Raw genomic sequence first — 19,148 nt, 5'->3', positions numbered from 1 at the left:
AATTGATTTACAATTTATGAAGCTTTTATAAACACATTATCCCATTTAATCTTACAGTGTTCCAATCAAGTTAGAAGGAAGGACAGTGATCCTTATGTCCATTTTAGGGATGAGACTACCAAGGTCCAGAAAGGAAAGTGACAAAAATTACCAAACAGCCATATCTGAATTTATACTTCACATTATCCTACATTCCTTCTCTGAATAAAATAATTAGAATTTAATTACATACAAAAAATTATATGTAACCTGACGGCAATAAACAGATAAATACAAGTATTGCAATTTGTAAATGATATTACACAATTTTTGATAAGAAATAAGCAAGGAGGAAACATCATAATATGGTTAATATAAATATTATGTTTTTTTTAATATCTAAAACTGCTCCATTGTTTACTAAAAAAAGAGATCTATAAACCTTTCAAAGTTTGTATAATCCAAGGTTGTATCTTACCTTTTTTTTTTTTTTTTTTTTTGGAACAGTACATGTCTTAGGAGCATACAGATACAGCTTCAACACCAAAGTTAATCCAGGAGTGATGCCCAAACTGCCTACCTTACAAATTTCGAGGAACTTCTCACTGGTGTATTTCATAGGGTGCTCAGTGAAGGTCGCATAAGGCACTTCAGTGGACCACGGGTTCCAGCGGGAAAAGAGGGACTGCTGTTCCAGACTCCCCCAGTAGATCCTAAGGCCTTCTCCTTGTCTCCTATAAAAAGGAGTTTCCTTTAGATTAGCCATTTCCACTAGATTAAAACAAAAAGTATGGGAAAGTTATGTAATGTCTCAGTCAGCCTTTAAATAATGCTAAGTGGCAGCCTACTTATTGATTGTTCAGACATTTAGGAGGTAAGAATAAAAGGATAAATTCAGTTCCAAACATCATGAGTTCCAGGTGTTGTTGAGATTCCTGTGTGGAAATGCCTAGTTGGAAGTGTGACTCTGGTGCTGAGGACAGGCCAGGGCTGGAAATAGCAATATTGACCACATGCCAATATTCTGATGGTAAGGGTTAAAAGAGAAAGGGAGAGGATAATTCAAAGTGGTGGGACAGGAACTGGAGGTGCTGAGGAGGCAGACAGTTTCAAGGAGAAGGGAAATGACAGTCATAAACACAAGCAGAAAATGACTGAGAAGAGACACAGAACATTAAGGATAGTTGCGTATATAAGATCCTTTAGAGTGATGATGATGAATTCAACATGCCTGCCACTTCAGCTTTTATATCTCATGGTTCTTTATTCTCTGCACATATCCCATCCAGCAAAGCTGCAGCAACAAACATATCAAAGCTCATAAAAGAATTGTGCCTGCCTTTTTACATACTGTCTGGAATAGCCCTGGCCTGGTCATCTGGTAAACCTAAATACAAAGCAAGAGGAAGCTTGGGAGTGATAGGAGGGAAGTTGTGGCAGGAGAGTGTGGCCATGTTGAATAACAAAACTGTAATTCCTGTGGTCTCTTCTTTTACACGTGTCCATCAGAATTTATGGTTTGTGGTTTTAGACATCTCTGAATGCAAAGAGATCCCTGGAGGTTAAACCAAGCTCAGGTGCTTTGCATTTAATAAGCTTTAAAATTAAGTTGCCTGTAATTCTAAACAGCCCCATAGAACATCATAGAGCTCTCATTTCTTCTAGAAATTAAATCCTGGGATCTAGAATTAAAAACCCGGAGCTTAATTGTGGTGCCTTCACAAAGCTGTCACTTCCTGTATTAAGGAAGAATTCCTTTGGGAATGCTATTGTGGCTTCTGAATGTTTATCCAAGTAGATATGTGTATAAACACAATCTCACACATATACATATGCCACCCCTCTCCCCTATTGGCTGATCTCTGAGATTCTTCTTTCAAAAGGAAAGTAAGAAAAGAGCCTGGCACATTCTACTGCCCAGTTCTCGGATTTTTGATCATTATGTTTGAAAGCTGACACCGAACCTTTCTTATACTTAATCCTTCCACCAGAAAGAAAAAACAAAAAAGAAGAAGAAAAGAGGAAAGAAACATATTGTACATACTTCTAAAGTACGCTTTCTAACCTCTCACTTTCCCAGCTGCTATGCTGATATTTATCACCCTCTTCATATGTTCCTTCATTCTGTTTTCTTTTTCTTTCTTTCTTTCTTTCTTTCTTTCTTTCTTTCTTTCTTTCTTTCTTTCTTTCTTTCTTTCTTTCTTTCTTCCTTCCTTCCTTCCTTCCTTCCTTCCTTCCTTCCTTCCCCTTATCTGGCAATAAACTCTAAACTCCGTGAATATTCTATGCATGCTTGTTAATGGAGCATTCTGGCTTTAATCCATTAAAACAACTTGCACAATGGAATTATTTACTGCTTCATATGTCAATTTATGTGCTGGGTGCGATTTTGCTTTTATCCAAAGGCAATGAAAATCTGCCAAGATAGTTTCTCTAATAAGTATGTTCTATATTCTTTTACCTTAGGGAAACCTCAAATGAAGTTTAAGCATGAAGTTCAAGAGGGACCCTATTTCTAAATAACCAATCAATTTAAGCATGGCAATGACATTTCTCAGAGATGTAGCATACTTCTAAATATACGAGTTCAGCAAACTTTCTCTCCTAAGCTCCACTGGTGATAGCTGAGAAGATAAATCTACAACTAAGAAGTCTCTCCAAAGGTACAACTAAGGCAGTGCTTCTGAGCAAAGACTTAAGTACCGGAGGTCTATGAAAATCTATCATCTTTTCTTCTGTCAAATGCCATTAGGACAAAGGGTGGAGAATACAGATGTCTTTATGACCAGAAGTGCTTTATTAGTTACTTGTGCTCACCATGAAAGATATCATATGAGGTAACAAAGTGAAGTGAAAAATGCAAAGAACAGTATGTCAGGTAGTCTTGTGTTAGAAGAGTCTTGGTTCTGACACTTAATGCTGTGTGCCTATGAATAAGCTAGTTTCATTTTCTGAATCTCAGTTTTACTATATGTTCTTTGGCATGTTTCCATCATGGCATGTGACATCTCATGACCTTAGTAACTGTGTAAATGGTATAGACAGCTATGGTCATGATGCTTCTCACATTCTTCCAGTTAAGGACATACAAGATCTAAAAGAAGTCTCTGGGTTATGGCTTCAGCTTATAGGTATCAGATTAGCCCCCTGAACACACCCTCTACCAAAAAGCATATCGAGCATTGTCCCACAATTCCTAGGGAACTTTAGCACCTACCAGACACAAATCAGCCACCATATGATGGAAAAGCATTTAAATGTTTATAAACTAGAGAATGTCAGAGCTAGAAGGGCTCTTAGAAGCTAAAGCCCAGTGCCTTCTTTCTGGAGATGAGAAAACTGACACAGAAGGATTAGGGCTTTCCTGAAGCATCACCACACACAGAAATGGGCTCTTGAGAGCTCTGGTCTCCCAAGACTTCACTTAGGGGTCGTTTCACCATTCTGAGCTATCATTACAAAATACATTCCAAGTGAAGGTCCTGCTATTACACAACATAGCCTTCCTTCCAATCAACACAGAGTTAAAAGATTTGCCCTAAGGAGACTGTCATCATCTGTGGGCAAAAAGCCTGCCCAGAGATCCTGGGTAAAAGTCAGAAAGAAAATCTCAGTCTCAAAAGGAACTGTAGATTTTTATATATATTTAATATTATCAATTATGAGATTACAGTTAAATAAGGTAGCCCTGGGAGTGAAGAGGGAAATTACAAAAAAGTTACATTGTCAGGGTAAGAAGAATGGATCTTTTTCACTGAGCTATTATGGTCAAGATAATCAAAGTAGGGGTACATTCCTAGGTAACAAATGCCAAAACCAAAATATTACTTAAATGTTATTTAACTGCTACAGCATTTTTTAAAACTTCTTTGGTAGAAATAAATGAAGTTAACAGGAAATATGATAAAGAATAAGACCAGGCTTAATTAGATCACCAACTCAAGAACCACTAGAGGAACAGAATAACAAAGAATAGGAGAAATACCATCATCGCTACTTAGACAAAACCAGAGAAGCAAATTTCTAGAACAGAGAAGGTTCCGGAATCTTCTACATTTTTATTCACCTTCTGATCCCTCTTCCTCCACCTGATTCTGAGTGTCAGAATACTTATATGTTTAGCTTCTGCTTTATCAGTGTTTTAATGTATATAATTTCCAGCTTAAAATTAAATCCATTAGAGAGATGTCCAGTCAGCTTTAAACATCCCTACAGCTCTTTTTTTCTTTACTGAGTCAGCATAGTTCTATAAAACTTTTCTAATAGGTTAAAAATAATCTTTTAAATAGCCTCAGAGGTAATTCCCTGAAACAGCCGTAAGTTGTCTATCTTCGATTCCACAATTTAATTAGCATATTTTCTAGAATATGCTGGAGAAAGTAGAGAAATGAATTGCAGGTAGAGAAATGAGTAAGACTCAATCTCTGAACTCTGGAATCCCAGGGTCTGATGATCTCTGGGCCTATCTTACTATCATCTCTTTACCATACCTCAAACAGGTACAAATAGAAACCCATACATCTCATTATAGAAGTAGAAGTTCATCTATTATAATTTTTTTTTGTTCCCATTTTCATCCTGAGGAAGTCAGCTCAATGTGGCCTCCATTCTGACAGTAGTAGAAGCAAGAAGGTCAATGTAGCCTTCATTTCTGATAAATTTTGAAACCTCCCAGAAAGATCTAGAAGTAGAGGAAAGTCTTCATAAGGATTCATAAGAATTTGGTGGAAGAAGAGACTTTATAACAGTTGGAGACTTTTAGGATCACTAACACGGTCTGAGTTGGAAGGCCCTTTAAGAGATGTGTTTCCAATTCTTTCATTTTATAGATATATAAACTGAGGAACAGAATTTTCAAAGATCAGAGTTCCTCCTTTAGTCTTGCTAATTACACGTTCTACTCAGTGACTCAGACTCAGAATTCTACTCAAATACAGTTGTTGCCAGGGTGGAAACCTAAGCAATTACTACTTTAAACTATCATAGCAGCCGAATAGATTTGCCTTCTACACCACAAAAAGCAAAGGCATGTTGAAGAGATGAGGTTTACACAGAAGAAACTATCATCCAAGTGTCAAAGGACCAATCATGAAAAATAAATGAACCACACAAAAAAGGAACTCCAAGTTGAATGGAGAGAAAACTTACTTTGATAACTAGTTTTGTAAGACAATAAATTATTTTCGATGGGAAAGACTCCTCTCCTTGAAGTCATTTTTAGCTGAACCAGAAAAATATGCCAGACAGTCACTAGTCTGGGCTAATTTGCTCATTCCACACATTCTACAACCTTCAAAGCATTGCATCCCTTGGCATAGTACAATATAGCCATAGTACAACATAGCTATTCCTTCACTTGACTTCCCACTCTCCTTCCATCCTGGCCTTCACAGATGCTGAGCTAAGGCTTTAAAACACCTGATAGAAGACATGAATGAGGAGGCAAGTCCCCAGGAGAAATGGCAGCTTCCATTATTGCCTTCATCAGCTGCCCCTCCTTTCTACTCATCTCAAGTCTCAAAGCTCCACCACAGAATTAAAAACATAGCTCGAGGCACCAAACTGAGATTTATGAGGAAGCACAGACATTAACTCTTGCTCTAAACGCAGGGCGTGTGCTTGTAAGTATGGGTGAGCAAACAGAGGGAGGCTGCGGGGGAGGAGGGCGGGCTGCCCAGGGGAGAGAGCTGTTCAGAACAACACAATATATTTTCTTAATGTCTCCTTTTTCCCTACCTTACAGCCTGTATTGTTGAAAGGCAGGCCTTCTAGAACCATGAAATGTTAGTCCCTTGCTTATTTAATCTGGACAAAAGGTGGGGGACTGAGTTGGCACCCTGGAGGGTATTCAATGCTCCTTTTTGCTCATTGAATGACCTCAGACGAAACATTTTCCATGACAAGAACCCAAAGACGCTGGCACAGTGTCAGACAATAAGATTTGCAGAATGTGTTTACATTCTCTCTGTGTCCCCAGGCTGTTCTAACCCATCAGCAGGTGGTGCCTTTATCTGCTCTCTTTGCTCACCTGGCTCCCTCCCAGAAGTTTCCAGGGCCTTGGGCTTGGTAAGATTAACCATTTACAGGTATGGGTAACCAAGAAATTCTGTGGGTTATTTTACTTGAGGGAGAGGTAAATGAGAAAGTAAAACAGACCAGCAGTGTCCCTAAAGAGAATTCAAGGGCAATGTGATGCCATGGTAAAAAACTTGCACGACAGGTAGGAGGCCTAGGTTCAAAGACTAAATCTGCGACTAACTTGCTGTGTAAATTTGAACCATTTCTTCTCTCTGTGTTCCAGGGGACCATTAACAAAACCAGTAGTTGAACTAGATCATCTCTAATCTCCTTTTCTGCCCTAATAAGTTAATATCTATTATGGGAAAAAAAAAAACCCACAGAATAATATGCATTATAATGCTTAGACAAAAAGTCAAAGGACAAATTAGTGACTGAGAAATTCTCATAGGGCTGCTGAGACCTTAACTGTTTTCTCCTAGAAGAATAAAGGATCTTAAACTACAGAATAAAAGACCTAGGATTAAACCAAAAGCAGAACCCAGAGAAAGGAGGATGAAAGCTACAAAAAAGGGCTCTGGAATCTCCCAGGATGAAAATCCTTAAAAGAAATGTTTATTTGCTTGGAAAACTTAAATGTGCTTTCCCTAGAGGTGGCCTTGTTCAGAGCTGAGGTGAAGAAGACTAAGGTCCAAACCAAACATCCAGCATAGGATTTTGTGACTCACAGTGTTAGACTGTGTGTGTGTGTGTGTGTGTGTGTGTGCATGTGCACACATGCATATGTATGCAGGCATGCAGCAAATACTTAGGCTAAACTTACAGTGTGCCAGGTACATAGCAATCACTTAATAAATCCATGTTTAATAAAGACCAGTGAACGAAGGAATAAATTCACAGATGAGTTAGGATGCCTGTGAGTGTGAATGCCGTTATCATTTCATTCTGAGAATGTTATATGTTATGGTAGTAAGTGCCCTGAACTAGCAGTCAATAAAACCTAGGTCTAAACCTATCACTGATGCTAACTTTCTTTGTGTCTTAGAGCTGAGTATAGCACCCCTGAGCCTCCATTTCCATTTGCTATGGTCTGAATGTTTGTGTCCCACCATAATTTATATGTTGAGATCCTAATGATCAAGATGATGAAATAAGGAGGTGATGACTTCGGGAGGTGATTAGGTCACAAAGACAGAGTCTTCATGAATAGAATTAATGCCTTTATAAAGGAGACCCCAGAGAGCTTCCTCATCCCTTCCATTATATGAGGACACAGGGAAAAGGCAACACAATACAAACCTGAAAGTAGACCCTCACTAGAGACCAAACCTGCTAGCACCTTGACCATGGACTTCCCAGCCTCCAAAAGTATGATGGGTAAACTGCTGTTCATAAGCTACTCAGTCTCTGGTATTTTGTTGAAGAAGCCCCAAAGACCAAGACATTCTTCTTATAAAATAGTAGAGACACTGAATCAGATATTCTATAGAGGGTGTGCAAATGGAACATTTCTGACTCATCAGAGACAAGCATAACCTACATTTGAGTTTCACTTAAATAACATACAGATATATTTTATTTTCCAGAACTGGTATGAATGGGTTATCAGGAAATAAATCATTCTAAAACTTACATCCTTATTTTCTCAAACAAATTATATTAAAGATAATGAATTCCTTTCTGGCTTAATAAGAGTTACCGCAAACCAAATTTTAAGACTTAAAAGGGATTTATTATTAACCATTTGTGTCCTATGCCCTTGATCCCTTAATTTCACTAAAATGGGGACTTGAAATCTAAAAAATTACCTAGGTTAATATTCAATCCCCTCCTAATATTTTCCTATACTTCAATGTATCCCTTTATAAAAGCCAACTGTTGTACATGAAGAGTAAGGCTATTTACCCAAGCTGTAAGGGATTCTTGACTGCTACGTTTTTCATTCTTATATGGGCCATCTCTTCTCTCATCATCTGCCGTTTCTTGCCGCTATCAATGTTCCTGACTCCAGCAGCTCTTCTTCTAATTTGCTTTTTCTGAACTTCTACTGACAGGGAATCTTGGAATGCATTACTTTTGTAGTAATGGCAAATAATTAAACAAAACAACACTCTTTCCAATGCCCTCTCCTATAAGGGAAATTTATAACAAAACCTTTGGTTTCACAGACGACATTTAAATGGAGAGATAATCCAATAGCGTTAATAGTGAATAACTTTAAGATGGGCATCTAAATGGCTCATGTTTTAGAAAGTCCATTTGGGGTTCTGTGCCTGTTAGAAAAAAAAAAAATCTGATCCCAGAATTAATAATGACAACCACCTTTCCACCAATGGGGATGACATGAAATTTTGTCATCCTTAAGGTCATATTCTGGTAGACTGGCACTGTCATATTCTGTATAAGGAGTGTTACTGGCCCCTCCTTCAAACTATTTAGAGTGTAATTCTCAAAATACTTGTAAATCAATCAGGGTCACAACATTATCAGCAAATCTGATAATGCTCTAGTTAAAATTGTAATGAGGGTTCAGAGGCAGGAACAGTCCCTTATAGCTGAAGGTATCAGAGAAGGCTTCATTCATTTCATACATGCTTAGGACAAAGGGGACATTTTGTGGCATTTCTAGCAGAGTCAGCCTGCTTTTAGCAGTGCTCAGAGCAGTCTAGAGCAGGTGGGTGTCTACAGTGATGTTTTGAAAAGAATGGCAATGAGAGCCTATCTGGTCCAGGTCCTATTCTTCTTGTGAACAGCAAAGCAAATCAGGGAGTAGACAAGTCTCAAGGACAACAGTAAATCTCTTTCCTTTCCACACTAGAGTATTAATATTATTGATACGATAGGATCATTTGTTGTTCTTTTAAAATTTCCTACTTTCTGTAATGAGCATGTATTGTTTTTACACGGAAATGAACAACTGCATATTTAAGATGTTGTCATCCAACACGACCACAGCCACAACTAATCTGTACCAGCAGTGGGCTAAGACCCCTACATCTGTTACCTCTAGTCCATACCACAAAGTCACACGTTTGGTTTATAATCTCTGTTTCACAGAGAGGTCCAAAGCCATCAACCAGTAAGTGGTAGAACTAAGATTTGAATGTGGATCTCTCTGGTTCCACAGACCCCCACAACTCCATGGAACCCTGTAGAGGTACAGGACAGAGATGAAAACAAACATTTATGCCAACCAGCTCTGTGTTCCCCTCGCGAACCTCGGCAAAGACGGGCACTGCAGAGCTCACATTTTCATTTGCAGCTTTTCTTCAACTAAACAAATCCACCTTCTTCGACCTTTCTCCACAGTGCTGATTCAACAGTTCACAAACCTTAAGGGGGCTTCCAGGCACCTTTAAAATTCAGAAAACAATTTCCCAGCCTGACAGTCAAGGCTTTTTGCTTTTTTTTTTTTTTTCCAGCATTCATTTCCCAAACTCAAAGCCACAACTCCTCAACCATCCCGCCAAACAATGCAACTTGCTGAGCCTGTCTTACAGCATTTGTGATCATTTCACTAACATGAAATTATTGTGTATATTTGACTTATATCCAAGAATAGGGTCCATGCCTAAATCATATAGGTTCCCCCCACAAGATCTACTTACACTAAATCATTGTTTTTTTAAATAAGTAGACCAAATCCTTACAAGAAAGAAAGAAAGAAAGAAAGAAAGAAAGAAAGAAAGAAAGAAAGAAAGAAAGAAAGAAAGAAAATACTCCCTCAGACCAATGGGTCAGGCTGCTGCTTTTGTCTTTCATTAATCTACATTTCTGAATTGCGTTGTTTAAAACTGAGCTCTTCAATTGTTCTCTGTTTATTTAAGGGGGTTACACCTAAAATGACAAAGTTAGAGAAATACCCAGGACCGAAGGGGCTGTACCTTTGCCCGTAGGTCATCTATGACCTTGCCCTAAAAGCACTAGGCTGCAGAGTCTGGCATGCCAGGTCTACACTGGGTCCCTTCCATGCCAAAATGTTTCTGTGTGGACAGAGGAGAGTGCAACTCTTGCAAAGCTATCCAGGAAAATGCCACACAATAAAGGAAACAATTCTGAGGTATCTCCCCCTGTCACAAATGGGGATATTTGGCAAATCACATTAGCCTCAGGTTTGTGTAAAGTTTGGTCTCCTCTCTTAAGAGGAAGTTGCTTTTGAGCACCCTAAATAGCCAGTTTCAACAGGCACAGAGTAGCTAAGTTAAAAAAAGAAAAGCATCTGAGAAAAACATTTTTTTAAATCTCCTTGGTTTCTACTTCCTTTCAAGATGGAGAGTAGATTGTCTGGAATACACATACAGACAATGAGAGAGACCAGTTACCACAAACTTGTGGTCCAGACCCTCCCCGGCCCTTTGGGAAGTAGCCAGGGTGGTGGGCCCCCCAGGAAGGCAATGATGTACATGGGCTCTGGATGACAGAAGAAACTCAGCTTTGCCTCCCACAACTTCCCCCTTGATTCTGTTCCTGAAGCTGCAAACATTTTGCTTTCTATACTTTGGAGGAATTTGAAATAGGACAAATTTCAAGAGATTACATGTGATATACTTATTAATTTTCCCTTTTATGCTTAAGAAAACATTTTGTGGGGAAGTTTATTTATGGTATTCCATAAGGTATGTTATGTGGGCCCATAAAAACATGGCCATCTCTAACTTCCACACACTGACATCGTCCACCAGCAATATCACGTTCCCTCTTGGTCATGGTCAACATGAGCTATTCAAACTGTTCAGCAAGAACTGTGTGCTCAGTGCCACTGCCCCCCATCCCTGCCCAGAGTGATTACACTCTATCATGAGTAAAATTCAGACACCAAAAACACCCATATTATTTATGAGGTACTTTGATATAATAAAGAAATCAGAGATTTTAGGGAGAGGATGCAGACCTGAGTTTGAATCTAGTGCCTTCATTTACTATGTGGCCTTGGAAAAGGCACTTTAACCTTCATAGTCTGTTTCCTCTTTTGCAAATGAAGAGACAGATGCCTACTGAGCAGAACTGTTCTCAGGCTAGATGTAGTGTGCCTAGCACCTCTCATCGGAGGTTTCGAGCACTCCTTTAGCAGAGCTCTGAAAAGTCAATCAGAAGATAAGACATTTCTCTTGAATTCTTTTGTACTCTTGCTAGTTTCTTTTGCAACCGCCAAAAACTGTCAAATCATAAATTTGGGGGAGGGGAAGGAGAGAGGGACAAAGAAAGAAAATGGGGTGAAATAACAAGTTATGTGCAAAGTTAAGAAATCTAGATGTTTCATAAAATGGAACTGATTTACCTACATTCCACAGCGTATATTTGTTTTGGGGTATATGAGCTAGTGGGTTTGCATGTGTTTGTGTGTTTGGTTGCTGTTTTGTGTTTTGTTTTTGTTTTGTTTTGTTTTGTTTTGTTTTAATCTGCATGTTGTAATTGTATTGCTTTGCATACATATAAGCTTGGGGATTTATGATTTTGTTTTCACTTAAGATTTACTTCTACCACAGAGCTTTATTTCTCCACCCAGGCCCATAGCAATAATATATGAAAGACCTAGGGTCCTCTCCCTTATTCTTCAGTCCTTCTATCCACTCCCTTAGTGTGACAGTACTGCATACATGAGTGAAACCATCAGCCCATATCTCCAAGTTCTACCCACAGATCCCCTCCCCCACCCAAATGATCACCCCTTGATCACCCCTCAGGCTTAAGTATATGTTCATTGGTAGCATGGTATGCTGTACTGTAGGAAGGACAGGCCCTGAAAGCAAATGCAGGACCATTTAGGCAGGGAATTCTAAGGTCTCAGGTACCCAGAGCATGGTCTAGATCAATGCTTGACAAACTTTAATGTGTGTTTGAATCACTTGGGGACTCTGTTGAAACAGATTCTGATTCACCTGGTGGAATAGGTCCTGAGTTTCTAGGCTCTGTACTTCTAATAAGCTCCCAGATGATCCTGATGTCACTGGTCCCTGTAATAAGTAGCTCAGTGGGGAGGGGCACAGGCTGTGGGTTAGGCATAACCCCATGGCCCTGGGGGTTCCTTGGTCTATGAGAATGGCCACAGCTAGATAAGGATCAAAGGAAGGCTGTCTACCTTGTGGGACTAGGGCAGGAGTCGTGATTGACCAAAGGAAGGTCCAATGGTTTATATCTGATTGCAAGGCAAGAATCTAAGAGAGGAGGGTTCTATCAATGATCTGTGGTTAAAGGCAAAATCCAAAGCCTGCAATTAAGATAGTTTTCCTATCATATAATGGAATTATCAAGCAGAAGTCCTTGAAAAATCATTTTTCATCAAGAGACTAGTATTAGGTTTGCTTAAAGATTATTCAAAAGTTTAGTGATACAAGTTTTTTTATCATACAATCTCTCTATAGATAGATAGGCATAGGTATAGCTATAGATACAGGTATGGCTATAGATATGATACAGCTATCATAGTTAAGTATAGCTATAGATATGATATAGCTACAATATGAGTATAGATATAGATATAGATAAATATGTTCCAGTTTTCCAATGTCCTAATGAAGGTATGTAGCCAAGAAGGGAAAAAAATACCCAATAGTGATCCCATCACTGTGGAATATATCATGACAACTCCCTCCTTCCTTTTTGAAGCTGTACATCAGTGAACTTAGCCAACAATAACATTAACTGTGCAAGTGACTTACCACACTGCTGATTCAACCTAGAGTTCACCATCAAATACAGTTTCTAAGTCTTTTTTACAGCTGCTCCTGCTAAAATACATTGTGAAGAGTTGATTTTTCAAATTGCCTTTCGAGAAAGTAGACATGGAAAATACAGCTCATAGTTAAATTCCACCTTTGGCACCTGATCTTTCATATGGAAGCTTTTGATCAGAGACTCTGAGGCAGAACAAACAAACCCTCCCGATGACTTATTTAGGCTACATGCTCAAGGCAAAGACAAAAGATATTTAATGTGTTATATCCTTGTAGGGCAGGCATTAAATTACCAGCTCATTATAAAATGTATCTCTTAGAATTAGTTCCTGAATTAAGGAAAGCAGAGCTCAAACAGATAATGGACAGATGGAAGGAAGGATAGGTAGATAGATCCATAGATAGATCGACCAACCTCCTATCTTGGCCACAGCTTAAAAAAATGGCTTAAGTGTTTAAAGAAAGAAGAAAAAAAATCATTTAAAAATGAAACCAAATAAATCATCTTTCCACAATATAATCAAGGGGTTGTAGGACATTTCAGTATCTGGCAAAATTAATTCTTTTTGCATTATAAGCATTATCTAAGAGGCTGTTAGAGCCACAAAGACAGAAATCTGAGCATGGTCTTTAATTAGTCCTGCATCATGCCTACTACAGAAGTGTGCACTCTTGGGAACATCCAATCATTGAAATTAAAATTTTCACATATAAACAATCCCCTAAAGATACTTTGAGTACAACTACAGCCTTCTTCGACCATATCCCCACATATTTCTGCAAAGAGCTGAGAAAAAAAAATGAGTCTCAGAATATCAAAGTAGCTTCTTCATAATAATTTAAAGGTCAAAGAGATTAAGATCTTTTTTTTTTTTTTTTTTTTTTGCAATTTGAGTGATGCCCAATAGAGTATGTTACCTAAGTATTGAATACAAACAAAAATGAATTATCATTTAAAGCCACCAAAACAATATTTTTTATTACTTTTAAAGATTTTATTTAATTATTCATGAGAGACACACAGAGAGAGGCAGAGACACAGGCAGAGGGAGAAGTAGGCTCTCTGTAGGGAGCCTGAGTGGAACTCGATCCCAGGACCCCAGGATCACAACCTGAGCCAAAGGCAGATGCTCAACCACTGAGCCACCCAGGTGCCTCAACAATATTATTTTAAAAATATAAAGTATTAAAATTTATCTTAGCAACAACATCCATTCAATAAATGTGTGCTCAGTGGAACTAAGCTCAAAATATTGCCCCAGGCAGTATTCATCTGTGATAAACAAGAAAATTCATCTTCATGCAGGTTGCTCACAGTCTGCTAGGAAAGACACAAGTGTCCTAAGAAAGATAAAAGGAGAGAACCATGAAAAGAGAAGCTATCATTACACACAGGAAGATTCCTGTGACTTGACGGTCAGTGAATCCTGAAAGAAGTGGCAATTAGAACATGGAAATATAATAAGTGAGTATTCAAAGATGAGGAGGAAGGATATTGCAAATAGAAGGACATAACACAAAGGCATGAATGTGGAGAAATATTGGAGTTTTTCTACTTCTCACCCTAGGCCAAGTAAATTCTGAGTATTGTCCTTGAGCTTTATACCTTTAACCAGTTCCTTCCTGCTCTAGAATGAGGGAAAAATTCTCTCCCCTCATCGCCACCCCTGTGTGTTATGTGTGTATGTGTGTTGAGTGATTGGGGATGTCACAGAACAGGGGAGTGTTCATGTTCCACATGGAAGCACATAGTTTGCATGTAGCAGATCTTCTCTGGTAAGTCATTACCTGGTATATTAAGAAACCTACCTGCTATTTATTAATCAGACCCTTTAGGGATCCCTAGGTGGCTCAGTGGGTTAAGCATCTGCCTTTGCCTCAGGCCATGGGATCAAGCCCTGTGTCAGGCTCCCTGCTCAGCAGGGAGTCTGCTTCTCCCTCTCCCTGTGCTCCATCTAGCCCACCCTATTCCTGCTCTCTCTCTCTCTCAAATAAATAAATAAAAATCTTAAAAAAAAAATCAGGTGCTTTACAGTCCTCATCTATGCATCTTCAGCAATCTTATGGCAGATATTACTTTCTATACTTACAAAGAAATTGAAACTCAGACTATTCAAAAAGCCTACTTAAACGTAGTGAAGTCTCTTTGATTTCATTTGACCTTCCCTCCTGTGATACACAGGCCACTCTCCATCTCACCAAAGAGGATGCAGGCGGGCTGGTAGTGTGTTGTTCTCATCCAAACTGCTCACAAAAATCTTACTGGATACAGTGTTTCAATCATGCTAGTTTACCATTTCACTACTGCCTTTTCTTATTCTCTTATACCTAAAAATCAAAGTGGGCCCAAACACAAATTTTATTGTATTATACGGTGGTAATATGTTACCAACCTGGTTAGTACATAATTTAGAATAGAATCCAAGAAAAAGCTTGTTTTTGTCATTGTTTCATTTTTGTTTTTGGTTTGTTTGTTAACTTTTTCTTTTTCTTCCCACCTGTAGGATCTTACATATCACTGTAGAGGTAACAGTATCTAAATACTAGATCCCAAATCTTTACCTTTTATCAATTTCCCTAAAATTAAACCTCAGTCTTCAAAGTCACCAGTCAGTCCTCCATGGACAGAACCAACTGATAGGAAAGGTAAACTGATAAGGAGACATTCACATTATTTTATATACCCAGCTATGTCTTATTTTTAAAACTTCATACAGTATTCCCAGAAGAAATCATAAAGCGCATCCAGAAGCTTTTGAATGCACCAGTACCAGACTTAAACTTAGTATGCATAAGAGAAGAAGTGAAGGGGTTGACAAATAGATTGGTAAATAGACAAATACCTATTGACAAATAGGTAACAGACGATGATGAAAACTCAACCAAGGAGTTTTTCCTATAAGACATTAACCTCTGAACACCTGAGGGCTAAGGAAAGCTTTCAATAAGGGGAGAGAGAGGGACTTGACCATGACTTTGATTTATAGATTAAATGGTCAGAACTTGAGGGGAAGGATGAATTTGGAGGTTGTAAAGACAGGGAGACCGGTTAGGAGGCCAACTGTGGAGAAATCCCAAACTGGAGCAGGGTGGTGCCAAGAAGAATAAAAAGGAGACTGAGGGAGACGTCAGGGCTAAAGGTAACAGAACCTTGAGTTCCAGTTAGAAATATCTCTGAAAAAATTGTTCATTGTATGCGTCTTGAAATGATCCAACGGTCCTGAAGTTTCTGTCCCTAGTAAGGGAGAAGCCAGTGGTGCCCTTGACTAGAGCAGTCCCAGTGGGTCTGGTGGGGAGAGAGTTCTATTCCTGGGCCTACTGAGTTTGAGGAGTCTGTGGTGCAGCAAAGTCATTCTTGATGTTTCCTTGCTCCCTTTCCTGACACATCTTTCCCCACCTTCTGGGCCAAACCCTTTCCAGGAGTGGAAGAACTCTTTAATTATCCACACCCCGGATCAAGAGGCCTTCAGGGTTAAGTGCAGTGGGAGAGAAAAGAGTGTGGACCTGGTAGGCATGTTGCCATCCGTGCCCCACCCAGTTAGGGAAGGTGGAGGTGCAAGGTGAGATCCTCCCAGCCAAACAGACCAGGCCTCTAACTCTGGAGACTGGGAGCTAAGGATGCTGCCAGAGGAGCCCCCCAATCACCTCGTTTATAACCTGGAGAATAACAAAACAGATACGGGTGGTATGAAATCTCTCCTCACAATCTGGCTTCAAGTCGCCAACTTTAAAGAACACAAATTCCTAATGAATGACATAAACCAATTAGAGAGCTGCCTAAACCAAGCCCAAGCTCCGAAACAGAGGCTGCAGGTTCTTATTAGGCGAAGTGATCTGAACGAGGGCCAACCCAAGCAGACATGGGACCCTGGGATGCCTGAAATCCGGCCCGTGGCTGATACTCCACACTGCAGAGGCTGAGCTCATCCATCTCCCCTCATTTAAGGATGTCTTTACAAACAGTGCTTCCCAACCTCCCTTACATGATCGTCTGGCCAGGCTTCCTTGCTCATTGTCAGGTGGCATTTAATCACAACATTTTGCAAGAACCTATCACCAAACAGTGTGTGGGAAAGAGTTAAGACTTGGGATAACTTGTCACCCTCAGTTTTCACTTGGTTGTTTTGGCAAATGAATATGTTTAATTCTATACAGAATTTAGTTGCCACTTAATTTTTTTTCTAGCCTGAAACAATTTTTTTTTAAAGATTTTATTTATCCATGAGAGACACAGGGTGAGAGGCAGAGACATAGGCAAAGGGCAGGGAGCTTGATGCAGGACTGGATCCCAGGGCCCCAGGATCATACCCTGAGCTGAAGGCAGACTCTCAACCACTGAGCTACTCAGGCGTCCCTAGCCTAAAACTATTATAAGTTCGAAGAAGAGAGAAAAGAGGTACAGATGATAGTAGACATATATTAGTTGATCAATCATATGCCAGGATCCTTACATTATATTATTTTTTAATCCCTCCACAACCCTGTGAGTTGTGTATTATTATTATTATTAATCCTATTTCATACAAAGGAAATTAAGAAACAGGGAGGTGAAGGAGGTTTTCCAAGGTTACCCAGGTAGCAAGTTGGGGAGACATATATCAGTTCCAAAGTGTGGCACTGTTGTCAACCTAATATAATTGCTATTTTTACATAAAATTTAGTGGGGAGGAAGAAACAGGTAGCAAGTAAGGATAGGCAAAAAAAAAAAAAAAAAAAAAAAAAAAGAAAATTACATCTAATCCCACCACCCAGAGATAATCACTCTTAATATTCTGTTGTAAATCCTGCAATTGCAAAAGTTTTAAGTCCCTTTTTGGAGCTCCTACACTGATGCTGCAGAAAGCTTTTGAACAAATTACATCTTCTTGTCATATTCAGGATCATCAAGAAAAAACAGGAAAGATATTTTCACGTTTTTAAAAAAGTGAATGTGAGAAGTAGTGATCAAATCTTACTATGTGCTGAATGCTTTCTTGGTTTTTGGAGAATTAGAAGGTATCTCCATTCTATTAGTACCTGTCCTCCAGAAGCTTCCCTAAAGTGGCAAACATGGATAAGCAGAGGCATGGCCAGAGCTGTGGGAGGTCTCTGACATTGCAGCAAGAGGGGTCCACGGTATTTACCATAAATCTATTTCGTGACCATGGACAAAAACCCATGCCCCTAGATTCAGTCTGTCCAACTCCCAAGTTTTGTTTTCAGGAAATAATGAGATAAATATTTATGAAAGCACTTGGAAACAAACAAAGCACTATGCAAATGAAAGATAATTGCCCAAATCTCTAATAATTAAGGACCCAACTTCTGAAATAAAGATTTTGCCAAGAGGTAAAGGGAATCATGATGCTATCCCTTTAAAACCCTAAATCATAAAATAGCCATAAAATAGCCACCAAACCATAATCAAACTGCTACCATAATAAATATTGTCCATCTTCATAGATGATAATTGATGATGATGTTGTTGATGATGATGATGGCTAATACTTCTTCCCTTTGGCATCCTATTTTCAACACTATGGAGGAGATTTGTATTGCTTTCTCATTTTAATCCTCACATTAACCCAATGTGGAGACATATTATTATCTCCATTTCACAGATAAGGAAACTCCATTGAAATTTACAAAGTGTTTTTACATATAAATTTTTGCCTCATTTGATTCATATATCCCCAATATTTTTTCTATTTTGTTGGATGATAGCATTATAACAGAAAGTCAATTTACCAAGTTCACAAAATTTGCAGAAGTCAGATTTGGTCTAGAACTTGGTCAACCTAGGGTTTTTTCAACTAAACTGCTGTTCTCTGTATTCAGTCAAACAATTACAGAAAGCTTCTCCTTCCAGTTAACTTCTCAAATAACCCAAGGTCTGTACCTATGATCCCTATTTTGTGAGTGAGTTTCCCTGACTTATATAGGTCTAGCCTATGTAACTCAAATGATATCTGCAGAGGTGCTCCAGCATGGCCTCACCCCAAACCCCCTCCTGATCTGCAATGTTTTACAATCAAACACAGCCAAGCCTCTCAACCCTGGAACCATTCAGAGACTTTTCCTTCACAAAATCTTATTCCTCCTGAATTTCTGATATCATTGATGACAAACAAGATCTGTTTCATTTATCCCTAACAGAGCTTAAGACAGCTGTGTTAGAGTACTCCATGGAAGAGAATTTGAAGTCATCTTTAACACTTCTCTTTACTTCATCAGCTCAATCAATTCATCACTAAGTCTTGGGCTTTAAGATATAGATGAATTTAGAGCAAAAGAAAGTAAATACAGCATACATGAGAAGGGCAGTGACTAGATGGTTTAGAGCAGTTCAGGAGGAAGAAACCACGTGAGAACATTCACTGGCAGTAGAATGATGGTACAAGTATGGCAAACAGTGATATGTCTGATTGATGAGATTTTGGTTTATATGAAGAGAACCTAAGAATGGACAGGTTAGAAAAATAGGGTGGGATCATATTG

The 19,148-nt window shown here is 38.9% G+C and overlaps 1 protein-coding gene across 4 annotated transcripts in view; it reads right to left on the bottom strand.

Annotated features, from left to right (window-relative positions):
• The window catches only part of TPRG1 (tumor protein p63 regulated 1), a 223,855-nt gene that overhangs the window by 26,707 nt on the left and 178,000 nt on the right, over positions 1-19,148 (bottom strand). For all 4 annotated transcript variants that reach the window (XM_055308250.1, XM_055308251.1, XM_055308252.1 and 1 more), the window contains one exon: positions 560-713. In XM_055308250.1, the coding sequence (XP_055164225.1) occupies positions 560-713 (154 nt within the window). The remainder of the gene's footprint in view (positions 1-559; positions 714-19,148) is intronic.

Source organism: Nyctereutes procyonoides, unplaced genomic scaffold (assembly GCF_905146905.1).
Source record: "Nyctereutes procyonoides isolate TBG_1078 unplaced genomic scaffold, NYPRO_anot_genome, whole genome shotgun sequence".
NCBI lineage: Eukaryota > Metazoa > Chordata > Mammalia > Carnivora > Canidae > Nyctereutes > Nyctereutes procyonoides.
This window is presented reverse-complemented; position numbering and strand designations above follow the sequence as displayed.